Source organism: Solanum lycopersicum, chromosome 7 (genome assembly GCF_036512215.1).
Source record: "Solanum lycopersicum chromosome 7, SLM_r2.1".
Taxonomy (NCBI): domain Eukaryota; kingdom Viridiplantae; phylum Streptophyta; class Magnoliopsida; order Solanales; family Solanaceae; genus Solanum; species Solanum lycopersicum.
In genome coordinates, this window is record NC_090806.1 from 63,102,057 (window position 1) to 63,118,567 (window position 16,511).

General features: G+C 38.7%; 1 protein-coding gene across 1 annotated transcript; it reads right to left on the reverse strand.

Annotated features, from left to right (window-relative positions):
- Positions 1-14,575: 14,575 nt before the first annotated feature.
- On the reverse strand, positions 14,576-16,011 carry LOC101257486 (acetyl-CoA-benzylalcohol acetyltransferase). The gene has a single exon (XM_004243432.4). It carries the CDS (start codon positions 16,009-16,011, stop codon positions 14,671-14,673), a length of 1,341 nt encoding a protein of 446 aa, XP_004243480.1. The 3' UTR covers positions 14,576-14,670.
- Between the last annotated feature and the right edge of the window lie 500 nt (positions 16,012-16,511).

The window sequence follows — 16,511 nt, forward strand, 5'->3', positions numbered from 1 at the left end:
TAATATAAAAGACCTGCAAAGTCCGTTGGTGAAGGTAACATGAAAAAGTTTGTACATGTATACTTGTCATTTGCTGTATCGTACAGGTCCCAATTAGCTTATACTTCTTTGATCATGTGAATGCAACAGAGTGTCCAAACCCCATTTCTTTTATAATGCTAATACTCTTCTCAGACACAGCGGTCGTGTAGTTTGAAATTCTTATACCACTTCTTTCCCTCATCATCAGTAAACTCGGGTCTATCACAGGACCTCTTTGGTTGTCTAGCTGATTTCTATGCTACCATTTTTACCGTTAGAGAGATTTCTAGACACAGCCTTCAGACGTTTCCTGGACGATCGGGCAACCTCGGATGGTGTTGCTGCAGAGTTACCAATCTTAGCTCTTCCCATTTTACTTGTTTTTACCTAAACCTGCAAATAATAGAAGCAACACTCTAGTTGTATCTCAGAAGAAAAGTTTAAGTTAAAATTCTGAGTCGCAACAATCCCAAGCTATAAACTTAAGCATACATATAAGTTAAGCTCAAACTGAACGCCACACACGTTCATAATCAGTGACAGACAAACATAAGGGTTCCCCCTGCTTTGTCAATGGTCAACCAAAAAGTTCTCTTGCACATGTCCTGGTGGTATTAGTATGGTATCCAGCTCTATGTAATGCACCTAGTCACACCAAATAAACGAAAACAAATACTGAACAATCTAAACAAACTAGCATGATTTTGTTAGGTGGGAAATTATCAAGAAGGTCAGCCACACGAGACAATACAATGATATTTAGTGCAGTTCAGCTTTGCCATGATAGTTTAGCTTATAAGTGGCATGCCCGACATTGACGTTCTGCCTTTAGAGAGCAAACAAAACAATAATGTACTCCCCTTCGATACTGTCTAAACCAGCAAAGTACAAGTACTAACAGAAAAGAAACAGAAAGGCTTTATACATCGAGAGTCCCTTAAACTTGCCACAAAAATTTTTATTTAGTCACTCGGACGACTTGTTCCAGTTGAGCACTTGAACAATATTTAATATTAGACTTCTGTTTTAAATTTCGAAAAAAAAAGCTTTTGTTCATGTTCTCAAATATCAATTAGGCCACATAAAATACATCATTTCTTTTAACAGTAAACATCGAATATTTATTACAAATATTCATGATCAACTCAGGAGATAGGATTCACATTAAGGCAATTTAGCAAACGTCTAACCTGCAGAGCTTTGTGTTCACAAGTGAAAAACTGTCTCACCCTTACAAAATATGATGGGGATTCTAGCTCACATGCCAGCATGCTAAATATTATAGAAAGGGCCTGAGGAATTTGGGGAAATTGGGGCTAGGTCACAAGGGTGGTGAGAAGCACAGAACTTGTTTCAATCAAATGTTTTGGGTGTGTTTAGTAGGAAGAAAAATATATTTTTCAATTTCCTCATTTTTGGTTTCTTTTTTCTCTCATTTTTGGTTGATCTTACTATTTTGAAAAAAAAAATTCAACTGAAAAAGTGACTTCCCAATATAAAGTAAGAAAAATATTATTGTTAGGTGGCGGGTTGAAAGTCGAGGTCTGGATTGGGAGTCGGGTTGCAGGCTGGGTCGGAGTGGGGAGTCGATCCTTGAGTAGGGATCTCAGATAGAGAGTTGGGACTTGAGTCAGGATCTCATGTCGTGGTCGGGTCCCAAGTTAGGATCTTAGGTCGGGTTCAAGAGTCGGGATTCGGGTCGAATGAGAGTCGGGTTACGTACCAGCTCTCCCTACCCCCACCTGAGACTCAACTTCTGACCCTGACTCGAGACCTGAATCTTGATCAAGACATCAGGACCCGACCTGACCTCGACTCGAGGCTCGACTTCCCACCCCATCCAAGGATCGTTATTGCTTCAGGATTTGACTCCCGACCCTAATCCAGGTTCCGACTCTTGACCCCGATCCCAACCAATGATTGTCAACTCCAATCCAACTCTTGACCTCGACATCGACCCTGACTCCCGAACTCAACCACGACCTCAGATCTGAGACCCAACCCCGAGTTCTAACTACAAACTCCTAACCTCAACTCGTGACCAACTACCTGAGTCCTACCCTGATCCAGACCCCAACCCCGGATCTCACGACACGCCTTTTCTTCTAGAATCTAGTCAAGACAAATGTCTATCATTTTATATTTTTAGATATTTTGATAGATGTAACGGCCCAAAAAAATAAAAAGGAGTCATTTTTTTATTTTGATTCTCTGTATAAATAGTCCTTCCCGCTCACTTGCCAGTTCTCTTTCAACTAACTCTGTGAAAACAAACGATCAACAATCGCTCTTAATTTCCTTGTGTGTGTAAAGCTCTGATTTCTTCTCTCTTCTTTTTGGGAAAATGGATCCTTCAATTCCAGGTTCTTCTTCTGATGAAGTTCTCTTCCAAAGCTCCATCATTTCTTGAAAATCAATCCTTTGATTCCAAGTTCTTGAAAGATGGTGTAAAATTGGATTTTGAAAATAATGACATGTAAATTGGAATACCATGAAATTCCCAAAGTCCCTCATTTCTTGAAAATTATGTTCAACATTTCGAAATACCCCAAAAATATTTTGTCTATTAGTTGAATCTGAAATCCATTCTATTTGTTGGCAGATGACCAAAAGAGTATAGCTTCAGATGGTACATTTTTTGAGAGGCATTGTTTGATGGAAAGGCTCTAGTTAGGGAAGTATGGGAAGAAGAAAATGATACATGCCTTCGAGTGTTGAATCCATCTCATTGTTTTAATCAACTTTAGCTATTCAATTGGTACAAGCAATTGTTAAAAATGAATAGTAATTGGAGTTGAAAAGAAAAGATTTGGTAGTTGGCAAATTGGTAAGATTTGCAACCATTTTTGACTTTGCTATGTTTACATATGTCATTAGTGACATATATATGATTTTATCCTTCTATAAATAGAGCATTCTTGCTCATTTGTAGAACACACCAAGTTAGAGAGAGAAACTATTTTGAGAGCAAAGTGAGGTATTCCATAGACTATATAAGAAAATAGTCTGTGAAGAAAAATAGAGTGTGAGCGATATTTTAGTAAGACGGAAACCAAAAGAGTGTTGTTCCTTTTGAGTGTGTAGTAGTCACTTTGAGTGTTGTATTCGTGACTACACAGTGTAAAATTCCTTACTATAATAATATCAATTGCTCCTCTTGGCCCGTGGTTTTTTCCCTTATTCAGAAGGGTTTCCACGTAAAATTCTTGGTGTCGTTATTTTCCCATTTTATTTCCATTACTTTTACCATATATACTTTTGTGCTTGTTCGCGTTTTCCCAACAAACTGGTATCAGAGCCAAGGTTTTATCTGAGTATGCTCTGTGGTTGCAGCACAGTCTGAACTTCCACATCAAAAAAGATTTACTTTGATTTGTGATAACTATATTTTTTGGGGAACACAATGGAAGCCAATACAAGTAGAATGGTTACTTTGAATGATGTTAATTATGCCATTTGGAAGGGGAAAATAGAAGATCTGCTTTATGTCAAGAATTTTTATAAACCAGTATTTACCACTGTAAAGCCTGATAATATAACAGATGAAGAGTGGAGTCTGTTGCATAGACAGGTTTGTGGATTCATTAGGCAATGGGTCGACGATAATGTGTTGAACCATATCTCTGGAGAAACACATACTCGAACCCTTTGGGAGCATCTTGAAAGTTTGTATGCTCGAAAGACTGGCAACAACAAAATGTTCTTAATAAAGCAGATGTTGAGTTTGAAGTATCATGATGGTTCTCCGATGACAGACCATCTGAATAATTTTCAGGGGATTATGAACCAATTATCTGCTATGGGTATCAAATTTGATGAAGAAATTCAAGGCTTGCTTCTACTTGGTTCCCTACCAGATTCATGGGAAACATTTAGAACGTCATTGTCAAATTCTGCTCCGGATGGTGTAATCTCTATGGATTTCGTCAAGAGTAGTGTCTTGAACGAAGAGATGAGAAGAAAAACTCAAAGTTCCTCTTCGTCGGATGTCCTGATAACTGGCCCCAAGGGGAGAAATAAAACCCGTGGTTCTCAGCATAGAGAAAAAAATAGGAGCAAATCCAAAGGCAAACTTAAGGATATTGAGTGCTATCATTGTGGCATGAAAGGACACACAAAGAAGTTCTGCAGGAAGTTGAAGAGGGAAAACAATAAAGAGGAAACTAAACAAGATGGCAATGAAAATTACCTAGCCACCGTTACCACCGAAGATCTTGTTACCGTTCTTGATGAAAACATGATAAATATTGCTTGTGATGAGTCAAGCTGGGTTGTGGACACTGGTGCCGCATCTCATGTGACATCAAGGAAGGATTTTTTCTCTTCCTACACTCCTGGTGATTTTGGAACCTTGAGTATGGGTAATGAGACTGTTTCTAGGGTGGTTGGTATTGGTACAATTTGTTTGGAAACTAGTGTTGGAACTAAACTAGTTTTGAACAATGTGAAACATGCTCCTGATGTTCGTCTGCACCTAATTTCTGTTGGTGTTTTAGATGATGAAGGATATGTTAGTACCAACGGTGATGGAAAATGGAAGCTCATTAAGGGTTCCTTGGTTGTGGCTCGTGGTAACAAACAGCGTGATCTATACTGGACTACGGCCTCTGCTTGTGTTGATATGGTGAATGCGGTTGAGAGCGATAGCTCTTCAACATTATGGCACAAGAGGCTTAGCCACATTAGCGAGAAAGGACTTAATGTTCTAGCCAAGAAGAAATTATTGTCAAATTTCCAAAGTGCTAAATTAGAAAAATGTGAGCACTGCTTGGCTGGTAAACAAAATAGAGTTTCCTTTAAGTCCTACCCTCCTTCGAGAAAGACAGAGTTGCTTGAGTTAGTGCACTCTGATTTATGTGGTCCAATGAAGACAAAGACATTGGGTGGTGCACTTTACTTTGTCACTTTCATTGATGATTGCTCGAGAAAACTTTGGGTCTATGTCTTGAAGACTAAAGACCAAGTGTTAGGTGTCTTTAAGCAGTTTCAGGCTTCAGTTGAAAGAGAAACTGGAAAGAAATTGAAATGTATTCGTACTGATAATGGTGGTGAATATTGTGGACCATTTGACGAATACTGCAAGCATCAAGGTATTAGACACCAGAAGACTCCTCCCAAGACTCCTCAGCTTAATGGTTTGGCTGAGAGGATGAACAGGACCTTGATGGAAAGAGTTAGATGTTTGCTTTCTGAAGCAAAGTTGCCAAACTCATTTTGGGGTGAGGCTTTATTGACCGCTGCACATGTTATTAATCTATCTCCTGCTGTTGCTTTGCAAAGTGATGTACCAAATAGTGTTTGGTATAGAAAGGATGTTTCCTATGACCACTTGAGAGTATTTGGTTGCAAAGCTTTTGTACATGTGCCGAAAGATGAGAGGTCAAAATTAGATGTCAAGACAAGGCAATGCATCTTCATTGGATATGGCCTAGATGAATTTGGTTACAGGCTATATGATCCAATTGAAAAGAAACTTGTGAGAAGCCGTGATATTATTTTCATGGAGAATCAAACAATTGAAGATATTGACAAAGCGGAGAAGGTAGAATCTTCAAATTTTGATGGTATAGTCCATCATGATGAAGTTCCTCACACAAGTGTGCATGATGTTATTGGATTTGATAATCATGGTGACGCCCAGAATTATGTATCAAATCAACATGTTGATGTTGATAATAACAATGATATTGTTATTGATGATCCTGTTGTTCATGAAGTTGTGGACGAATCAAATATTCCGCTTCGGAGGTCCACAAGACAGCGGTTTCCTTCCTCCCGCAATGAGTATGTGTTACTCACTGACGGGGGAGAACCTCAATGTTATGAGGAGGCCATGGAAGATGAGCACAAGAATCAATGGATTGAAGCCATGCAAGACGAGATGAATTCTTTGCATGAGAACCACACTTATGAGTTGGTAAAATTTCCCAAGGGCATGAGATCTTTGAAGAACAAGTGGGTGTTCAAAGTTAAAGTTGAAGAACACAACTTGAAGCCCAGGTACAAATCTAGATTGGTTGTTAAGGGATTCGGTCAAAGGAAAGGTATTGACTTTGACGAAATATTTTCTCCTGTTGTGAAAATATCCTCGATTCGCACAGTTCTAGGTTTGGCTGCTAGTCTTAATTTAGAGATTGAGCAGATGGATGTGAAGACGGATTTCCTTCACGGTGACCTAGAAGAAGAGATTTATATGGAACAACCTGAGGGCTTCAAAGTAGATGGTAAAGAAAATTTTGTATGCAAACTCAAAAAGAGTCTCTATGGCCTAAAACAAGCTCCTAGACAGTGGTACAAAAAGTTTGAATATGTTATGGGGGAGCAAGGCTATAAGAAGACTTCTTCAGATCATTGCGTATTTTGTACAAAAATTTTCTGACAATGATTTTATCATCCTTTTGTTGTATGTAGATGATATGTTGATTGTGGGCAAAAATACTTCCAAGATTGACGAGCTAAAGAAAGAGTTGTGTAAGTCTTTTTCTATGAAAGACTTGGGTCATGCCAAGCAAATTTTGGGCATGAGAATTACTCGTCTTAGAGATAAAAGGAAGATTTATTTGTCCCAGAAGAAGTACATTGAACGCGTACTGGAGCGCTTCAATATGAAGAATGCTAAGCCTGTTAGTGTACCTCTTGCTGGTCATATGAAGTTGAGCAAGAAGATGTGTCCTACAGCTAGGGAGGAAAAAGAGAATATGGCCAAAGTTCCATATTCCTCCGTCGTCGGAAGTCTAATGTATGCAATGGTGTGCACTAGACCTGATATTGCTCACGCAGTTGGTGTTGTCAGTAGATTTCTCAAAAATCCGGGAAAAGAGCATTGCGAAGCTGTGAAATGGATACTTAGGTATCTTAGAGGAAGCTCAGATGAATGCTTGTGTTTTGGAGCATCAAATCCAATCTTGAAAGGCTACACAGATTCTGATATGGCAGGTGACCTTGATAACAGAAAATCCACTACTAGATATTTGTTTACTTTTTCAGGGGGAGCTATATCATGGCAGCCAAAGTTGCAGAAGTGTGTTGCACTATCTACAACTGAAGCTGAGTATATTGCGCTACTGAAGCCGGCAAGGAGATGATATGGCTAAAGCGATTTCTTCAAGAGCTTGGTTTGAATCAGATGGAGTATATTGTCTATTGTGACAGTCAGAGTGCAATAGACTTGAGCAAGAACTCCATGTACCATGCAAGAAAAAAACACATTGACGTCAGATATCATTGGATTCGTGAGAAAGTGGAGAATGAATCATTTCACGTCAAAAAGATTCACACAAGTGAAAATCCTGCAGATATGCTGACCAAGATGATACCAAAAGACAAGTTCGAGTTATGCAAAGAACTTGTGGGCATGAGCTCTCTCTAAAGAAGTTGAAGATACCTTCTTCCAGTAAATGGGACTGGAGGGGGAGATTTGTTGAATCCATCCCATTGTTTTAATCAACTTTAGCTATTCAATTGGTACAAGCAATTGTTAAAAATGAATAGTAATTGGAGTTGAAAAGAAAAGATTTGGTAGTTGGCAAATTGGTAAGATTTGCAACCATTTTTGACTTTGCTATGTTTACATATGTCATTAGTGACATATGTATGATTTTATCCTTCTATAAATAGAGCATTCTTGCTCATTTGTAGAACACACCAAGTTAGAGAGAAAAACCATTTTGAGAGCAAAGTGAGGTATTCCATAGACTATATAAGAAAATAGTCTGTGAAGAAAAATAGAGTGTGAGCGATATTTTAGTAAGACGAAAACCAAAAGAGTGTTGTTCCTTTTGAGTGTGTAGTAGTCACTTTGAGTGTTGTATTCGTGACTACACAGTGTAAAATTTCTTACTATAATAATATCAATTGCTCCTCTTGGCCCGTGGTTTTTTCCCTTATTCAGAAGGGTTTCCACGTAAAATTCTTGGTGTCGTAATTTTCCCATTTTATTTCCATTACTTTTACCATATATACTTTTGTGCTTGTCCGCGTTTTCCCAACATTGAGAATTATTCAGATGATTTAGACTTGGATATTCTAAACGCGTCCCTTTCTGAAACTGCCGAGCCACCATCAGATTTCATCATGTCACTAATGCCGATAAAGACTTTAACACTCTTTATTAATGTCAATATTTAATGCCGCTAAAAGTTGTCTTTGTGTTGTAGTGACCAACTCTTTTTTTCTCCCTTCTTTTCTTAGCCAAACGATTTTTTTGTTTGACATGTTTGTAACCCCTATCACCATGGATTGTTCGTTTGTAAGTATTCATATGTAGCAACTAATCGTGAATCGAATTATATTTTGGTTACATTTTTTTAGTATGTGCTATCACTAATAATTATGACTTTTATTTGTCTTTAGACGTTTTTTCTTATTTTTTCTATCCACTCTCTGTAGCAATATGTACTTTTATGCCATAAATTTATGTTTTCTTCTACCTATATATGTAAATGATAGGTTTTGAGGCTCTTCACCGCTTGCATCAATGAAGAGGAAGATGGTAAGTTAGTTCTCAATTTCTCTGTATCTTACAATATCTTACTTTATAAATTATTTTAGCTAGATTGTGTTGAACAATAATGTCGATGTAGAGAGGAATATTTAATCCACTGAATTCATATATTATATTACAAAGTGAACGTCGACAAGAAAATGGAAATGGCAAATCATCATTTGAACCCATCAATGAAGGTGCTTCAGTCGTAAACTAATTTTATCCAAAAAAAAAAAAAGGATAGAAGACCCAAAACTTTGAACTTTGATTCATTCACATAGGAAGGGAAAAAGGTCCAAACCCAACAAATGTGTCTTAGAAATAAGATAAAATAATTTGAACATTTTTATCTCGATTTTTAAAAAATATATGTTAAGTCGTATGTATGATGTATTTTAAAATCTTTCTACCTTAATAACAATATTTGAAAATTGTAGTAATATTTATCACTATAAATAATTTGAAAGATTCAATTAAATTGATAATTTATTTTATCTCCACTTAGAAGTAATCTTCAGATTCTCTACAATTATTATCATAATAATGTTATGTGAACTAGAGGAAGAGAAGTATATTGGGCGAAGTAACACCATTTGATGTTCAAATTGAATGAAATTTTTCTGATTATCCTCCGAAAGATATTATACTATTCGCAATGATATTGTAAAAATAACCTTGCACCGTAGTTGAATTTTGTACTTCAAAACTAACAAGTACAATGTTAAAATATAGTTCCAACTTTTTGTTTAGACTTGCAAGTGATTTCGTCAAAAAAATCTTAAAGATCATAAATAAATAATCAAAAAGTACTATCAAGTTCAATGTTAATATAACTTAACTCACTCTGATATTTTATTTATGCACTTAAAGCACATACATAACTTATACATACTAAAGACAATATATAAAGCATCTGAGGAATATTGCATAACAAGGTTTCTTTTCTATTTAATTACTAAATATGATATATATTCATGATTTTAAAAAATTTACACTTTTGTTTTAGAAAAATCATTTCATAATTCAAATTCATTTGTTTTAATACTCAGCCCAAAGACTAGTAGTTAATAATTAAGATGAGTTAGAGTATACTTTCACCGAAGGGAGTTTTTGTCGATGTGTCATTGTGTTAGTGAAGACTAAGTATAGATGTTGAATAAACTAGCCGATTCTTCACGAGGTGATGGATTTAAACTATAATTTTTGAAAGGAGAGCCACATGGTATTCTAAGAGTTATAGAACTAATTCGGCAATGATGTATAGCGAATGAGTAAATATATTAAAACTATGATCTGCTCATTCGGTAAGATTATATAAGAATTGAGGAAATTTAATTTGATAATTTTCATAGCTTTGTTGGGATTTCAATACTATGACAAGTGTTGTGCGGAATTTGAGATAATACGAGAAAATATAAACGCAAAAAACAAGACAACAGTTTACGTGGTTCACCAATAAATTGGCTACGTCCACGGGAAGAGAGGGAGCAGTTTTATTATGGAGAGGCAAAAACAGAATTACAGAATAGGGTTTCCCATAGCGTCTATATATAGTGCTAAGCTACGCATTCAACAAATCTCCACCTTGACTTGAATTCTCCGAACAGATTCTTCAGACGCACTATGATAGTGCCAGGCCTCCCCCTCTTCCTCAGAGTTGCCCCGCAGGGCAATTAACAGCTTCTGATGTTGAGCAAGTCCAAACAGTGTTGAAACTTGCTCTGTGGAACCGGCTTTGTGAACATATCAGCAGGATTATCAGCAGTTCCTACTTTCTTCACCTTGATTCTCTTCTCACTTCTCAGAAAATGATACCTTACGTCGATATGCTTGGTTCTCTCATGATGGACTTGATCCTTGGCTAGACAAATTGCGCTCAAACTGTCACAATACACCGTAGCCTGATCATGATGCAGACCAAGATCACTAACCAGCCCTTTCAACCAAATCCCTTCTTTTGCAGCCTCTGTCAAGGCCATGTACTCCGCTTCCGTAGTAGACAAAGTCACGGTAGGTTGCAAAGTTGCCTTCCAACTGACGACAGATCCTCCAAGGGTAAACACATAGCCAGTCATCGATCTTCTTGTGTCAACATCTCCAGCATAGTCTGAATCAGAATAGCCAGTAACCAAGCACTGAGTATCACCTCCATAAATGAGACCAACGTCAGATGTACCTCTAAGGTACCGGAAAATTCTCTTCACAGCCTGCCAATGTTCTCTCCCTGGTTGTCCTATGAATCTGCTCACTACACTGACTGCATGTTCTAAATCTGGCCTTGTACAGACCATAGCATACATTAAACTTCCTACGGCACTGGCATAAGGGACTCGTGACATATACTCCTTCTCTTCTTCTGACTGTGGAGCGAACATGGCAGTGAGATGGATATTGGCAGCACTGGGGGTATCAATGGGCTTAGATGAAGACATGCCAAACCTCGCCAAGACCTTCTGAATGTAGCTTCTCTGTGACAAGAAAAGTTTCCTTCTCTCTCTGTCTCTAATGATCTCCATCCCTAAAATCTTCCGAGCAGCTCCCAGATCCTTCATCTCAAACTCAGCACTAAGTAAACCCTTCAGCTTCTGAATGTCATACTTCTTCTTTGCAGCTATCAACATATCATCTACATAAAGCACCAGATAGATGAATGAATCATCATTGAGCCTATTGTAGTAGACACAACAATCATATGAGCTCCGAGTATAGCCCAACTTCACCATATAGCTGTCAAACCTTTTATACCACTGCCTTGGAGATTGCTTAAGTCCATATAAGGACTTCTTCAACTTGCAGACGTGATTTTCCTTCCCTGGAACTTGGAAACCATCCGGCTGAGTCATGTATATCTCTTCCTCCAACTCTCCATGTAGAAACGCTGTCTTCACATCAAGTTGTTCAAGCTCCAGATTCTGATGTGCAACTATCGCTAGTAACACTCGGATGGAAGTATGTCTGACCACTGGTGAGAAGATCTCATTGTAGTCCACTCCCTCTCTTTGGTTGAAACCTCTGGCAACAACCCTGGCTTTATACTTGACTCCTTCTGCTGGTGATATCCCTTCCTTCTTCTTGAAAACCCATTTGCAAGTAATAATCTTTCTCCCCGAAGGCTGTATGACCAGATCCCATGTCTGATTCTTGTGTAGGGACTCCATCTCATCTCCCATAGCGGCAAACCATTTTTCAGAATCAGAACTTAAAATGGCTTCTTTGTAAGTAGACGGCTTAGATGTATCTACCTCTTCAGCAACCTGCAGTGCATAACCCACCATGTCCTCAAAACCATACCTCGTAGGTGGCCGAACTCCAACCCTCCTTGGCCGATCTTGAGCTATACTCTGATGGATATCTGATGGCATAGATTCTGGAATATCAGTTTCTGTCTGTGGCTCTTGATCCTCCTCTTCAGGTTCCTTTAAATCTCTCTCATTCTGAATGACTTGAAACTCCACCTGTTTGTCAAGACTCCCAGTTTCTGACGTAGTTGTAGGCTTCACAATGGTTCTAAGCAGAGAACTTTCATCAAAGACAACGTTCCTGCTCATAATAACCCTCTTTTCTGCTGGAGACCAGATTCTGAAACCTTTCACTCCATCTCCGTAGCCCACAAATACTCCCTTTTTAGCTCTTGGTTCTAACTTACCTTCACTAACGTGATAGTAAGCCGTACAACCAAAAGCTTTCAGATTTGAATAATCAGCAGCTTTTCCTGACCACATCTCCATAGGTGTCTTGCACTGTATGCCTGTATGTGGTCCGCGGTTAATCAAGTAGCAAGCTGTACTAACCGCTTCTGCCCAGAATCTTCTATCTAGCCCAGCATTAGAGAGCATGCACCTTTCTCTCTCCAGAAGTGTTTGATTCATCCGCTCAGCTACACCGTTCTGCTGTGGTGTATTTCTGACTGTGCGATGTCGAGCAATCCCTTCATCCTTACAGAATTGATCAAATTCAGACCAACAGAATTCCAGCCCATTATCAGTTCGCAACCTCTTGATCTTCTTCCCTGTTTGATTTTCCATCAAAATTTTCCACTCCTTGAACTTCTGGAAGGCTTCACTTTTATGCTTCATCATGTACACCCAAGTCATCCTTGAGTAGTCATCAATAATGGACACAAAAAATCTGCAGCCTCCCAAAGACTCAACACGGCATGGACCCCAGCAATCAGAATGGATATAATCAAGTGTGCCTTTTGTTCTATGAATGGCCTTTGGAAACTTGTTGCGATGTAGTTTTCCAAAAACACAATGTTCACAAAACTCTAGGCTCTTAACCTTATGACCAGCAAGTAAATCCTCCTTTGACAGAATTTGCATCCCTCTTTCACCCATATGACCAAGTCTCATGTGCCATAACTTAGTCATATCCTTCTGGTGAAATTCTGACGATGCAACATGGGCTGAACCTGTAACCGTGGAACCTTGTAGAAAATACAAAGTACCACGCATGACACCTTTCAGAATCAAATTTGAACCCTTCCAGACCCGCAAGACTCCATCTTTTCCTGACCAGCTGAATCCCTTGCTGTCCAAAAGACTGAGAGATATCAGATTTTTCGTCATCAATGGAACGTGCCTGACCTCGTTCAATGTGCAGAAGCTACCGTCATGTGTCCTTATCTTGATCGAGCCTGTCCCAACCACCTTGCAGACAGAACTGTTGGCCATCGAGATGCTGCCTCCGTCTACCTGCTCATAAGTTGTGAACCACTCTCTCCTAGGACAGATGTGATAGGATGCCCCAGAATCAAGAATCCACACATCTGAATAATGAGTGTGCTCATCCGCAACTAGGGCAATATCTTCTTCAGAATTGGTGTCTTCTTCAGCAACAGCAGCAAACACTGATTGTTTTTCCGATTGCTTCTTCTTCTTCGGACAATCAAATTTCCAATGTCCCTTCTCCTTGCAGTAATTACAAACATCATCCGGCTTTGCACCCTTCGACATCGGCTTATTTTTCTTTCCGCCGTTTTTCCTTCCCTTTCCGCTACTGGTGAACAGACCGGAAGGCTGTATGTCCGTACTTGTGCCGTTAGCCTTATGCCGTAATTCCCTGCTATGAAGGGCCGATCTGACTTCTTCCAGTGACACAGTATCTTTCCCAACAATGAACGATTGAACAAAATTCTCAAACGACATTGGGAGAGATACTAACAGAATCAGGGCAGCATCTTCATCCTCGATCTTCACATCGATATTACGCAATTCTAATAGCAAAGTATTCAATTGCTCTAAGTGTTCCCTGAGTTGTGTACCTTCAGCCATTCGTAAACCGAATAGACGTTGTTTCAGAAGCAGCTTGTTGGTTAGAGATTTTGTCATGTACAAACTCTCCAGCTTCAACCACAGACCAGCAGCAGTCTCTTCATCCGAGACCTCCGTGATGACGTCATCCGCGAGACACAGCATGATCGTCGAGTGCGCCTTTTCCTCCAGAATCGCCATCTCAGGAGTAACGACGGCGTTCTTGTCTTTCGACAACGGCGCCCAGAAGCCTTGCTGTTTCAACAAAGCCCGCATCTTGATCTGCCATAAACTGAAACTGTTCCTCCCTGTGAATTTGTCGATTTTCACGTTCAAAGCAGACATCTCGAATTCTCCAAGAACACCGATTAACCGAGAGGCTCTGATACCAATTTGTTGTGCGGAATTTGAGATAATACGAGAAAATATAAACGCAAAAAACAAGACAACAGTTTACGTGGTTCACCAATAAATTGGCTACGTCCACGGGAAGAGAGGGAGCAGTTTTATTATGGAGAGGCAAAAACAGAATTACAGAATAGGGTTTCCCATAGCGTCTATATATAGTGCTAAGCTACGCCCTAACAGGCTTGGGCCCAACATACAGAATCAACAGAAAATTAAGGGCCCAATACAACAACATTGTATACCGTCGGGCCGGGGGCGTCTCCGCCCCCCCGGACCCCCAGGCCAGGGGGCGCGTCGCCCCCCTGGACCCCCCGACTCGCTGACCGGGCAGCGAGACCCCCGTCCTTTCTGTTTGTAGCGGGTCCGATTCAAGGCATTCAACAACAAGAAATAATTTAAGAAATCCAAATTGCATAACGAAACAAATTTTATTTCAACTTCGAAGTTATGACTCAATATTGCATGTCCAAACAAACTCTAAGTAGTAATAAAAGTTAAATGATATCAAAGATTTGCATTGCCTATAAACGTGAGATCTTTGATGTCATCGTCACACTGAAATGACTGCATATACCTTTCCTTCAAGTCTATTTGCACACCAACTTCAGAACGAATATCCGTATCATGCAACCAAAACATTTGCATATCTTTCACACCAAAAAAAACTAAGGTTGGTTTTCCCAAACCAAAATCAGTATCTTGCAAAGGGAAGTTGCACAAACTTGAACATAAAACTTTGTCAACTTCATCATTACCTCCCCACTCCGGTGCTTCAAAGCTTTCGTTATATATATCAACTAACGTCGACACTATTTCATCTGGTGAAGCTTTGGTACATGAAGCAACAACTTTATCCACCGCATTCCTGATTAATATTACGAAGTGATGCAATTCCATTTTAGTCTCCCTTGGTATGAATTTTATTGGAACGTCGATTCTGAAATTCCCCATAGAGTTTTTCACTTGAGGTAAATATGATTTAGAACGCAAATTCAATGGAAAGTCCATTAGAGAAGGCCTAACATAACCATTTATGATTGTTGACGCACCTATGAAAGCCCTCCAAAGGATTGCGGTGATTATTTCAATCCTTGACGGTTGAAAATCCAAAGCTCCACGTGCTTCATCAATGCATTTTTTCCTAAGCCTTGACATAGCAGCCTCACGAACAATGAATCTCTTAACAATAATATCTTTTTCTATAACTCGATCAAACGTTGATTTGAAAAGTCTTGATATATCTCTTGTTGGGAATATATTACCCAAATTGAAGCTTAGAAATTTAATATTCTCAATGGGAGTTTCCATTTTACACACTCTTGCCAACTCAAAAAGAAATTTAAAATCTGAGAAACCATCCATTGCAGGGTGTGAAAAACTTAATGAGACTGCTAGGCCACCGCATTCAAACTCGGTTACTTGTGCGGTTACAATTGGTGAAACCATTAAATTAGTTTTATCTATATACTTGTTTACATGTGGACAAAATAAAGCTGCAAGACTAAGGTCCTTGCGTGATTTCTCTAAGAAATTATACAACTTACAATTGACCTTGGCCTTGGTATAAGAAACACCTTGATCAAGACAAAGAATAGAACATTCATCTTTATCGTACCTTCCGGCTGCTGGATAAACATGAGTTAATATCTTTGAAAGAGATTGTTCGATTCGCTCATTAATAGTGGAGGTGTTGAAGAAATTATTATTATTAGCATAGAAAAGAACAATCGGGACATGTTCTTTTTCAGATATTTGGTCGAAGAAAGAGAGCTTGTAACGCTGAAGGTGAGGAGGAGTAGGTAAACAGGGCTTAATGAGCTTTGTGCATAAGATTTCAATTTCCATTTTTGCTACACAAACTCAATTAAGGCTACAATTATATATCACAGACTCATAATGTATTCACTAAGAGACATTAATCCAGTAAGATATACCTTCTGATATTCTTTGTCATATTTTTGGGACATTGATGTCACTGCCGTCCAAAAATTAGAGCATATATGCCCGTCCAAAATTTAAATAACCACTCACATGTCCCTTCGTAAGATTGCGTCACGTGTCCCTGTTTTATCTTCTGTTAGAGCGAATAGCAAACATGCTCTATTTTTTGGACGATTGAGGCATCAATATCCCAAAAGTATGAAAAAGGATATCTGTATAGTTAAAGGTATATTTATTCTTTTTCTCTTAATTTTATGTATCTTACTTTGACTCATTAAATCGACTATCTGACAATGTAAAAAAACTGAATGAGAATACATAGAGATACTTTGATTTAAGATTTAAGTAGTTTGACTCGTTAAATTGACTATCTGGACATTGGTAATGTAAAAATTTGAATGAGA

Bases quoted from the DNA above. Each gene is read 5' to 3' on its own strand.
- LOC101257486 (XM_004243432.4), bottom strand. From the start codon at position 16,011: ATGGAAATTGAAATCTTATGCACAAAGCTCATTAAGCCCTGTTTACCT.